The 12634-nt window shown below is 39.0% G+C and overlaps 1 protein-coding gene across 1 annotated transcript in view; it reads left to right on the top strand.

Moving 5' to 3' along the window:
- AGA (aspartylglucosaminidase) overlaps window positions 1-10493 on the top strand; it is a gene marked incomplete at its 5' end in the record, with an annotated part of 21346 nt that extends 10853 nt beyond the window's left edge. Inside the window, 6 exons of the mRNA XM_019521816.1 lie at window positions 1705-1817; window positions 3690-3810; window positions 5379-5454; window positions 6334-6441; window positions 9302-9435; window positions 10393-10493. Of these exons, the coding sequence (XP_019377361.1) occupies window positions 1705-1817; window positions 3690-3810; window positions 5379-5454; window positions 6334-6441; window positions 9302-9435; window positions 10393-10493 (653 nt within the window). The remainder of the gene's footprint in view (window positions 1-1704; window positions 1818-3689; window positions 3811-5378; window positions 5455-6333; window positions 6442-9301; window positions 9436-10392) is intronic.
- Window positions 10494-12634: the final 2141 nt, after the last annotated feature.

Raw genomic sequence — 12634 nt, 5'->3', positions numbered from 1 at the left:
AACTCCCCACCACCACTCCCCGTATGCTGCCTACCTGTCACCTCTGTTCACAGTGCATCAGTCCCTACCGAATGCCTTAACTCATAGGTCTTACCTAGACATGGCTGGTTTTTGCTCAACTGTCACCATTCCCTGGGCCTACTCATAATTAACTGGTTATGGAGTTCAGCTTCCCCAGCTTCATCTCCAGGAGCTCCACACTCTTCCACTGCCAAACACTTCCTGCTTTTGGGTTTATAAAGCCCAGTATGGAGACTTGGCTTTTAATGTTTAGTCTTCCTTAAAGCCTCCATTCCCTCCCTTTCTTCCTCTCTCAGGAATGGAGTTAGGAATTTCTTATTACAGGCTGGGCTTGTAAGGACTACTCTTTCAGTTTATCATGTGAGCCTTCCAGAACAGGGTTAAGGTATGCTAGCAGAAAAGAGTAACTAAAGACTGAATAATACTGCACAGAGCTCTGCATAGGTGTGAAGGACCATCTGTGCAAATTCATGGCCAAATTTGGGATTCTATACGTCTGTTTGGCAAGGGGACTTAAGGTTGATTGTTAAGATTTGAGGAGCATCTGTGATCCCAGCATGACCTGTTCACTGCCCATTCTCCTGCCAACGAGTCCACTGACCAAAGTCCAGAGTCCTAGTGAAGAACTTCTGTAATTAAAAACAAAAACAAACCCCCCCAATAAAAGCTCTACCGCCTAGACTAAAAAGCAGGCTACAAAAGTCAGAAGGGAGGTGTTGATACTCATGAGTAAGCGGGCTTTTATCATAGTAGTCTCATACTTATTTACTCTAGATACTGGAACATTAGTAAATTATGTGAGAATTGCTGTCTTCATAACAAGAAAACTTAAATAAGCACATTTTTGTAAAAACAATACACAAATAAATGGTACATAAATAATTGTCTTTTTTTTAGACTTAGACATCAAAGGAATCAAATGATGAAAAGACTGGTAACTTAAAATGTCAGTCAGTGTGCTTTACTGTAACTAAAAAGAGTGACTAGAACTTTTTCCGTTTATTTGCTTTAAACTTGGCTTGCTTTGACAAATGCTTTTGCTCCTTGCTGCATAGGGAATCAGTTTTCTTGGTGTTTGTAGGGCCTTTTATATAATGTCAAAGGATAGAAAAGACCTTAACATAAGGAAATAATCATTTTTAAAACTGTAGGAAATAAGACTGTTATATCACAAAAAGTTGGGAGATGCAGCTTTGGGAGGCATTAGCATCTGTTCCCTCTCTGCAAGCATCACTTTTAAAAATGTTTAGATTTCAGAATTTTAAAGTAACGTAACTTTGTTACTTTTTATCTATTTAATTAAAGTAGCACATTCTATTTTTGTTGAGCAGTTGTATATGTCCAGTTGATTGGAACAGTTCAATGTTGTTCCTTTCTGCAGTAACACAACTTGAATTCACTAAAAGTATACTTGTAGATGTAAGTAGGGCTCTAAATGGAGAGAGAACCAAGATATATATTATCCATACCCCTAAAAGAACAGGATTATAGACCCTCTGGCAAAAGAAGACTTGAATGTTATAATGGTACATCAGTGTAATCTCAGATATTGTTTCTCTGAAGAACATATTCTGCAGTTCCAGGGAAATGAGCTCGTTTGTCGTCATGATCATCAAGGAAATTTATTGTATAATAATATACTTATATTAAAATGTTGTTGATATCTTTTTTTGCCTGTTAAAGCCTCCTTGTTTGCTGTGAGCATGGGGTTTCCATATGAAGATTTAACCACTCAGAACTCACTTTCAATATATTTAAAGTGGCTTAATCAAAGCTGCCAGCCAAACTACTGGAAGGTATAGTATATATAATTATTATAATAGTATAATTATTTTGCTTTTAGAAATTTGAATACACAGTATTGTTAGCTACATTCAACATACTGAAAACAATGTTTTATTTAAGAAACATGAACCAACAAAATAGTTGTGGAGTTGCAATTGGTATGCTTGGAGACTAGAAGATTTTTGGCTGATTTGCAGAATTCTGTTAACCTTTAGCTTTAGTATAAAGCTGTTCCTGAATTTGGGAACACATTTTTGCTGTGAACCATGCAGCATGATTTCATATTTCTGTATGCAAGAGTCTCTGTAGGAGACTCTGTATGCAAGAATCTCTGTATGCTTAAGGCCCTGATATTTCCTTAAGCCTGGGAGTGATTTTAGGCATGTGAGTGGTCCTTTTAACTTTAATACAATTCCTTGGATGTTTGCTTTCCAAAACTGGCCCTGTAGTAAGAATTAATTACTATTCTTGTCTTTCTGTGTGGAGTGGTGTCCTTATTTCTGTACTGGGTTTTTTTCTTGTATGGTGCACTTTGTTATTGTATGTATATATACACTGACTGCCTACAAATGTTCATGTGTAGGGCTGGATATTTTCCTCCACTAGAAATGATTCTGGAAGAGGTAGAAATATAGCTGTTGAGTCTGCAACTGTTCCTTGCCCTTTCACCTTAATCTGGGGAAAGCATTAGCTGCTGCAGTCCTGTTCCTGGGAGACTGAAGCAAGGGACTTGCAGTTGTGCTCCGTCTGCTTGGCTTCTGATGCTGGGAAGGTGAGGGGATGGAGCAGTGGGGCAAAACCCCTTCCTGCCACACACACTTAGGACACCAGTGTGAGAAGCAGGAAGGGACTTTGCCCTGGTATCCCAAGAAGAGCCTCCTCAACCTGTTTCCTGCTAGGTGATTCCCCGTGGGGAAAGGCAAGGGGAAGTATGCAGGGGAGAGTGCAGCAAAGCCCCTGTCTGCTTCTCACTCTAGGAACTTGGGTGTGAGAAGCAGGCAGCGAGGTGCACTGCTCCCTGCCACTTGACTCCTGGTGCCTGACAGCCAAGCAGAGGGCAAAGCCCCTGCACAGTTCTCATATGGGGAACTGTAGTTGAGAAGGAGATGACTGTGCTGTGCCACCCACACGGCTTCTCCACACTAGTGATTCTAGGTTCAGGAGGGCACAGGAGCCTTTACCCCAGCTCCACTCCACTTGGTCCCTAGGAGGAGTTAAGCTAGGGGAAAGTATGTAGACCTTCATTCTTTCGAAAAAAAAATGCTCCCAGGAATATTAAACCTGGTTGTTCCCAAGTTATTTTTCTTGTAGGGCAGCCATTTTTGCTCCAGGAGGAAAAGATTGAACAAATGCACGCTTGTGGTTTCTACTAAAAAATGGTGACTCTTTTAGTAGAAACTTCATATGAGTACATAGCCACTGTCTCTTTTATGTGAGATGCTGTAAAATTGAACCGTCTTCATTTGATACCTATTTTCTTGCCTCTACCTCTGCTTGAAAGTGTCATGTCTACAGTATTTCATCTTTACAAGAAGAAAATCCAGTTAAAGACAGGGAACCTGCTTTGTCTTTATAACTCTGAAAACTTTCATAGTTCTTCATTTTGCTGGGAAATGTAAACTTGCTTTTACCAGTCTAATAAGCAACAATGATATTTTAAACTAAGTTACATAAATACATATTATAGAAACTAGCTTCTACATCACACAATATTGAAACCATTCAGTGAATGCATCTCTTTTCAGCTTTTGTACTTCAGTACAGCTGTATCATCATCATTTTAAGTATCTAATACTTGGACTGAAGATATTTGTTACAGTAGCTTTTTAAAATGTAGTTTTACTGTAATATCATTATGTTTATGAATAAAATGTTGATTTCAGAATGTAATACCAGATCCTTCAAAATCCTGTGGACCATACAAACGGGCTAAAGAATTAAATAACAGAAAAGAGTGGAGCATCTCACAAAGAAAAATGAATATTCATAATCATGATACTATTGGTAAAGTTTTTTGGTAACTTTTATGCTAAAAGATTCGTTTTTGCTAATTGAATATAACAAGAAAAGTTTTCAAACTGGCAGTATACCAAATGCACATCAACATTTTCAACATTTGTTTTTAACTTTGTGTCTATTGTAAAGGGATAGCTACAACATTTTAGTTAACTTAAACTTACATTATAAACCCTATTACCATCTTTCTTCCACTTAACTTTTGGGTGGAGCAACAGATTTACTGCAAAGTGGCATGCTTAAAACAAATTAAGAGTAGTAGTAACAAAGGCACCTGAGAGTTTTGCTAGAGACTCCTGATTTTGGAGGGTCGTATAAAATTGCCTGTACTTTAAAATTATGTATTTATTTATTTGATTTATAAGTTTCCCTCTCAAAAAGACGTCAAGCATGACTTACAATAAAAAAAGATAAATTTATAAAGACAGATAAAATTATTATTAAAACATATTAGAACATACTCCCTAAATGATCCCCCAAAAGTAACCCCCCCCTCCCCGCCCCAAAGCCTTTTGTTGTATTATTGGTATACATGATATTTATATAGCAGGGATTCCAGAACTCCTGGCTTGAGGCCGATTCTAAATGCTTTAGTCCAGGTTACCTTTCTATATTTTGTTAGTTAAATTTTAACTCCCTCATATTGTTCTGGATTGTTGCCAATGTAGTTACTGAAGACTTCTTGTATGACAACTGGTTTTCAGTACCAAGCAGCCCTTTAAAAATTAAGTACTGAGCCCCCGTGCCTCACCCCCTTCTAAAACCCTTTGCATATGGAAACACATCTCACTAAAGGCAGTTAGGCTCCTTACAGGCTTTAAATGCCTTGCTGAATTAGGGCATACATTCATAATTGTGTCCAGATTGGGAAGGCCAAGGTAGATGGGTTATCTGTTTATGGATAACTCTATTGCATTTAAAAAACTGAACTACAATTTAAGTTTCCCCCCTCCCCCCCCCATATGGGCTTCTAGATGCAATATAGTATGAGACCTGCTTCAGAATTTGTCCAAAGTAAATGTTCGTAAAAGATTTAAAATATACGTACATTGAGTGCTTACAGATGTAAAAGAAAAAACAAACTGCTTTCAGCTTTGCACACCCTGAGCACCGTGCATGCCCAGAAGAGGAAGTAGATCAGTTATGGCCTGTCTCACCCAGTGCCTATGTAGCTCACAAGTTTCAGCAGGGTTTTTTGGCACTTCTTTCCAGTTAAACTGGCTATTAGATAAAAGCACCAAAAACCCCACTGAAGCATGAGAGTTATATACAATGGGCGAGCTGCGTCAAACTGGCAAGATTTCTCTTCTGGTAAAGCGCTGTTTTGGGGTTTCCCCTCCCCCACGTCTGTCTTCTACTTGTTAACCAGAGATGATTACATATAGATCAATTTTAAAATGTTCCAGTGTATCAAGAATTAAGGTGCTCAGGTGCCCAACTGCACATGCAACCTGGGCCTTCAAATGTACTGTCAAAATGTTCTGTTCTGACACATTCATACTGTCAAATGTATGTGAATTACTCCTATTAAACTTCATTCTTGTCAAAATCTGCAGGCATGATTGTAATTGGTGAGGCTGGAAACGTTGCTGCTGGGACATCTACAAATGGTGCAACCCACAAAATCCAGGGGTTAGTATTTTTAGTTCAGAAGAAATATGTATGTTGATTATAATCCCTGATTTAAATAATCAGTGTAAGTTTAAATTTTGCTTATACACTGTGCTTGTGCCGTGACCAAGCAAAACAGGCCCCAAGTGTCTATTTGGGCTTCCTTGGTGCTCCCGCATTACAAATAATAACATTTTAATTGGTTTGTTTTTCAATTTTATGTATAAATATAACACGTTCTGTGAGTCTGCTTTTGTTATTGACTTTTAAATGGAAACAAAATTAGGTTCTTTAAGTGTAGTGGGTTTGTTACTTTCTGCTTTTATTACCATGGTAGAGACTTGAGAGTCTTTTTATTGATGATCATGGCATACGTTTTCACTCTTAAAGCTAAACAAGCTTTAAAAATTACTCCTGTTGAAGATAAATTTGACCATATGAATATCTCCTGGACTTTAGGAGCCACACCATAAATATAGTAGGGCTTGCGTACATGTGTGCAAACATTTTTATTTTGAGTAAGTCTTTTCCAAATAGTGAAGGTTGAGGCTAGAGTTAGGCATTGTTTCACCAGGTTATGATGATTTTCTTGGTGTGATTTTATAGTGTGCTGTAATGCTGATCTTTATACTGTGGCGTGAGAAAACATTAACAAGTTATATGTTTAGGAAAATCTGGCATATGAAACTAAGAACAATACTTTTTTAATGATGCTATATTTTATTTGGGGAAACAGAGGAGGAATTAAACAATTGTCTTCATATATTGGGCCCAGCTATGTTCATATACCAATGAAACTGAGGGAGCTGCAGTGAGGATACACTTAATGTAACTGAATTTGACCCATTATAACCAACTCTCCAATTAATTTTGTGGGTTTCTTTCCCTTTCACTATCTAGTCGTGTAGGAGACTCTCCAATAGCTGGGGCTGGAGCTTATGCCGATAGCACAGTTGGTGGAGCTGCAGCCACTGGAGATGGTGATGTCATGATGCGATTTTTACCCAGGTTTGTCCTTTTGGGAGAAATTGCTGAAGTCTCCCTGGAGAAATGTTGTGGAACAAAAACTAACACACAAAATGATTTATTAAGAAGACTTGTTTGTTTATTGGTTTACTGCACAGCGTGGCATGCAGAAAGGGAAAAAGGAGACCATTAGGGCCAATCACCATGGCTTTAAAAAAACAGAACAAAACACTTGTGTTCTCCACAGCTTGTCTTGGAGATGACATATCAATTATGAATCCTTTCATTTCCTTTTCCCTACTTCATGACAAATACCTTGAATGCTGACAGTGTTGGGATTCACAGAGCAAATTCCAACACCATATGTCCTCCACCAAAATGTCTTGTTTGGTCCCTAGTGTTACTTGTGGGAACAAACAAAGTTTGAGGAAAAGAGGAAGAGGCCATCTAAGATATTGGTTTCTTTGTCCTGGGATTTATATATAATTATGTCTCATTTACACCTGGAAATAGAGGCAGGAGGAGGGTATGCTTATTCTTGCAGACCCTGCTTAAAACCTTATTGACTGCTGTTTTCACGTCTTGCAAGTGATCTTTATTGGAAGGCTTATAGATACATGTTTACAATATTCAGTTCTTGAGATAACAGGTTGATACTTAAAAGGGATCTGCCATAGTAGTTTGAAACTAATTCACACAAATGAGTAATTGTTCACTCTAATACTTTGGAGCTGACTGCCTTCCCTGCTGGGGTTGTGAGGCACTGAAGGGAAGCCCCAGGCTCCTTCCTCTGGGAGGTGGGGAAGGCAACTGGCTTCAGCGCGCAGGGTTTCCCTCCTGTGCCTGGCAAATGCAGGAAGCTCTGGTAATACAAACTGCGTGGTGAAGGATGTGCAGCGCTGGCCAGAGCTGAGCATGTCTGCCTGTTGCTGTACCGTGAGGGGAGTTCAGGGGGTCCCCAAACCCCTCCACCCTTCCTCACACACCCACACCCTTCCTCACACACCCACACCCTGCCCCTACCCTGCCCCTACAACCCCCTACATATACAATTCCCCAACATACCCTACGTTCCCCCACACATTGTCACAACCTGCCCACACACACACACCCCCACACACACATACAAACACATCCCACCTTATATACTGGTGATACTTAAGGTTGTATCATTTTAAAGTAGTGGTACACAATCTTTCAAAGTTTGGGAACCACAGGCCTAAAGCAATTGATTGGAAAAAAAGTGTCAGATATTTGTGCTAGTACATACTGGTTTTGAAAAGTGACTGATCTGGAAAAGAAACGTACATTTACAATGTCAGAATATAGGTCTATATTCAAATACCAAAAAGACAGCAATTTGCTTAATTTTGCAGCCCTAACAGAAGCTACATTTTTAAGGAAATTGGGAATATTAGAGGATCCTTTTTCCAAAGTGATTTGGTGCTGGTACTATTCATGTAGAAGTGTTAATGTATTGTAACATGTCATCGTGACTTGATTTGTCTTCTGTTTCTGAAAGCAAAAGTACAGAATAGCAGCCTTTTAGGGATGTGTTGTTGCACAGAATTAAAAGTGCATCTTTGGGGGTTTTTTCCATGTTGTATAGTTCCAAATTACAACAGAGTTATGTTCTTTGTTTTCTTGGACATGGCAGAAATGCAAGGCAATATGCAGCAACTATCCATAGTGTCGCTAAGCTTGTTACCATGGATATGAAGGAAATGTAGATATTTTGGGAGGTTTTATTGTATTCAGAATAAAACGTATTTAAAAAAATCCCATAGCTCTGGTGAGACTATGGGGTAGCAATTTATGAAGGCCTCCATTTAAAAAAATAAAAAAACAAAGGTGCAAAGTCAGTTTAATCACAGATTCCACTTCCACATGAGTACTTGTCCTTGCAGCTGTGGAAAAAACGTTAATGTTTTACTGTGCTTCAACATTTTTAAGGAGAGGCATGGATTTATTCATTCTTCTCTAAAAGGTTTTTTGATACCTGAAAGTAAGATTTACTTTTTATCTTCAGTATAGTATTAAGATATTTTCAGCAACCTAACACTTTTAGAAATTACTAGTAAAATCAACATAATCCACAAAATAGCAATTCAGAATTCTTAGGTGTGGCAGTTCATAAATTCAGACAAGAAGGAATCTGGCAGTAACTTAGTTTCTTCAATTTCTAATTCATGTTCTAATTGGCATTCTTTCTCTTTTGTATTATTTACAAAAATGTGGTAATATGATATGTAATACTAACTCATTAATCTCCAACATGGAGTTTTGCTATTCTCTAGATTTTTGAGTTAGAGTTCAGATCTTTAGGACTAAGCACAGAGAGTCAAAAATCCTGAGGCTAAATTGATTCAGTCTTCACAGGTTAGTCTAAGGTGTGTAGATTGAACCAATATGCAAGTAAACAGGCATTCACTTTTGATTCCGGAAATGCAACTGCATGCCTACAGTGGAAGGGGAGCTTGAGCACACCTTCCTGTTTGGATGAAGCAGACAGGTCAAGCCAAGGCTAGCCCACCCACCCTGTGAGGGGAGAGGGTTTGTGGGGTAGGTGCAAAGCATCCTGGGATGCTGGGGCACTGTGAGTTGACTTGAATCTGGAGGGGATCTAGGACAGAAGTTCAATAAACCAATTTAAATTAAATCAGTTCAGTCTGATACTGCATCCATCCAGGTTTATCTTAAATCAGTTTTGGCTATTTTGAAAGTAATTTATGTGCACTGAACTTCTGTTGTGTTACAGATCTGAGTCAGTTTCTGATCACTTATACTGGTTTGTGTCCCTGGGCTAAATTATATTTCAGGATGTGATTTTAATATGTATTTCATTACTCTGATTATACTCTGTCAGACTGATTTAACATTTCTGGTTTTGTTTTTAAATTAGTTATCAAGCAGTGGAGTATATGAGGATGGGAATAGACCCAACTATAGCCTGTCAGAAAGTTATTTCTAGAATCCAGAAGTATGCTCCAGAGTTCTTTGGTGCTGTTATCTGTGCCAACACAACTGGAAGTTATGGTATGTCTTTTTTTGTTCAACACACGCAACTTAAGTCAGGTCACAAAGACAAATGAAACAGACAGATTAATTTTTAAAACAGGAGCCTCCAACCTTCCCAACATGTGGGGTCTTTTTGTTTATTTGTTTGCTTTTTGGGTTTTGTTTGGTGGGGTTTTTTTTTGTTTTGTTTTGTTTTTTACTTTTAACTGATGCAGTCATGCTGTCCATCCATAGCATTGAGTATCAGGCATTTTAGTGGGGAGACAGTTCGGATTTCAATGTGGCATTAAACAGCACCCTACCAAACCACCAGTACATCATGGTTTTCCATCTTCAGCCTAATCTGTAGGGTTTTCACAGATTATTTCTTAAAGTCTTAGCAAAATTGAAGCCATTTACTGCAGTTTGTCATATTGAGATATGTATGATTTAATTTGAAGGTTAAAAAGTCTCAGACTACTTTTGAGGAATGGCATTATGCAGTCAGAATGTGACTATTAACATAGCTTCAAAGCAATTCCAGATCAGTCATTGTGCTGGGTATCTCATTAGTGGACCCTTAGATCAGTAGAAAATACAATTTGCTGATCAATATGACTTATTGAGTTAGGCTGCTTATTGGAGTACTTTGATCTTTTCCTTCCCACAGTTCTGTGTTTGAGAGATTAGAGTTAAAGGAACTCATTACACTCATCAGTATTAAGATATATTTTTGCTAATTTACATTATAAGTTTTGAATTATATTTTAAAGGCATTAATTCCACTGCACTAGATACAGACACTGTATTTCCACTTCAAAAGTAAAAGGCTTTTGAGAAGTCTCTATGTTGGGTTAAACAGATTGTTAAAGGATAATTACACTATTGTAGTAGAATTAATAATTGAGTCTCTAGATGATAAGGTACAACAACCAGTGCACTAATCCAAAAAAATGTAGCAAGTCATACTTTTTTCCCTTTTTTCCGTTTTCCCAGGTGCTGCCTGCAATAAAATTCCAGGATTCAGACAGTTTCACTTCATGGTTTACAGTCCTTTGCTAAGTCAGCCATCTGAGCAAGTAGTAGACTGCATTTAATTATTTCTGTACCATCAGCATCTAGGCTATAAAGACGAAGAAGGAAAAGAAAGCCAATAAGGCTTACTGAACTGCATTTTACAGTCATTCAGTTTTGCACTCTTTTTTTGTACCAGTAGCTGAGTCTGTAAATGCATGCTGAAATTGCACATACAAATCTACAGGTTTTTACTACCATTTCATAATGTCAATAAACTTGATCAGTCCTGCAACCTAATTAGTCTGGCAAGCTCTTTCTAAATTTTGACAAATAGATGGTGTTATCTAGAGAGAAGCTAAGCAAATTTGACACTTTGTTAAAGCAGTGTTGGAAACTCATGAAATTAACACCAGTTTTCTGAGGGCCCCTCCAGATGTGCAGGTAAAGGAGCACTGGGATCTAATGCACAATCCAATGTGTGATAGATCCTATCACACATTGCCAGTGCAGGGGGAGCCTGGGATTGTGCTACTGAGCCATGCAGCTGATGGTGTGGGGCTTGCAACAGGGAGAATGCTGCTGCCACTGCTGGCCTCATCAGCTGTGACACTTGCAGTGGTGGCAGCATTCTTCCTGTTGCAAGCCCCACACCTTATGCTGCTGCTGCTGTGAGCCCCTGTCCTGGCATTTCCTCTGCTGCAAGTCCCCCGCCTGAGGAGGCTCGCAGCTGCAACAACATTCCTGGCAGTGCTGCCCCTGCTGTAAGTCACACAGCCAACATCTGCAGGGCTAACAGCAGGGGTAGTGCTGGGAACACCGCCACCACAATGAGCTTTGTAAGGTGTGGGGCTCATAGCAGGAAGTATGCTGTGTCTGGTGCGAGGCTCACAGCTGACATTGCAGTGTCAGCAGTATTCCTGGCCCTGGCCCTGCTGTGAGCTTTCTCCCTGTTGTTAGCCCTGCAGCTGACAAGGCTTACAGTAGGGGCAGCACTGGGAATGCAGCCATCTCTGCAAGCGGCTGGCAGCAGGTGAGCACCCCCGTGGCTGGGAGCCCCTCAGTTGACAGGTTTCCCTAACACAGGGGCAATGCTTTCAACTAATAACATGATTAGAACAAGCTACAACTATTACACTTTTTTTTGTGGAATAACTAGTTTATTGCATGTTATATCATGATGTTAATTAGTTGAATGTGTAGCTAGGTCACAATTAAGGCATGATTAACAGGTTAATTATGTCTTCAGTGTAACATGTAGAGGGGGCCTGGTAGTCCAGATTGGAGTGTGTACCTGTGTGTTTGTAGCAGCAGAGAGCATCAGTTATCAAGGAACGACTTCTTATGGCCTCTACAAATACTAATGACCAAATGGCCTGGGAAGAGGAGAATGACCTGAAAATAGTAGGAGAGGGCAAGATGTATACTATTTCTCAAGTTCTTCAAGTCAGTGGTAATTGTGATAGCTTTGGAGTGATTTTTGTAGCCATGAAGGTCCAGGATATATGTGAGGAGTAAAGATTTTTGCAGATGATATCTTCCAAAAGAATGAAGTACATTCCAAAGCTTGTCTAAGCATATCCCAACCATGCAGTTAAAAAAACCCCGAAACCCTTGCCTGAAACAGGCATACAATACAACCGTCAATATTTTGGGTTATAGATTCCCTCTTTCACTGGTCTTATTAACAAAGATATAAAAGGATGACTACAATCCCCACCCATTATAGAAAAGATTAAAGGAGAATGGAGGGGCAATTATGAATTAAGCAGCATATTTTATGTTACCACAATAATATCCCAGCTGCAAACATCTCAGGATGAATATATATATAATCTCATGAACTGCAAGAAAGGCAACCCAAAAAAGTGTACCTTGGAAATACAGTGACAAAAATACTCTATTAATGCTGAGTTAAGATTGCCTGCTAGTATCAAAGTTGTGGTGAAGTGATCTATGGATGTGGGGAGGAATGGGAGCACTGTCATACAAGGTTCCCAACCTTGGGGAGGCTCCCAGAAATTGAAAATTACAAATAATGTATGTAAATAAAGTAGCAGACTTACTTAATCTCTAGAGACTTATTTTAAAACTGAATTCAGATTACAATTCCAATGGATTACTCTCCTCTTAACAAAATGGGAGGCATGTCTGCTCCTGAATGTCCTAGACCTCCAAATTTCTCTCACTGATCATAGGACTAGTAAGAGAATGTATGCATTCC

This window comes from Gavialis gangeticus, unplaced genomic scaffold, assembly GCF_001723915.1.
Source record: "Gavialis gangeticus isolate Ggan-Ray unplaced genomic scaffold, GavGan_comp1, whole genome shotgun sequence".
NCBI classification, from domain to species: domain Eukaryota; kingdom Metazoa; phylum Chordata; order Crocodylia; family Gavialidae; genus Gavialis; species Gavialis gangeticus.
The sequence above is the reverse complement of the archived record's forward strand: the minus strand, read 5'-3'. Positions and strand labels throughout refer to the sequence as shown.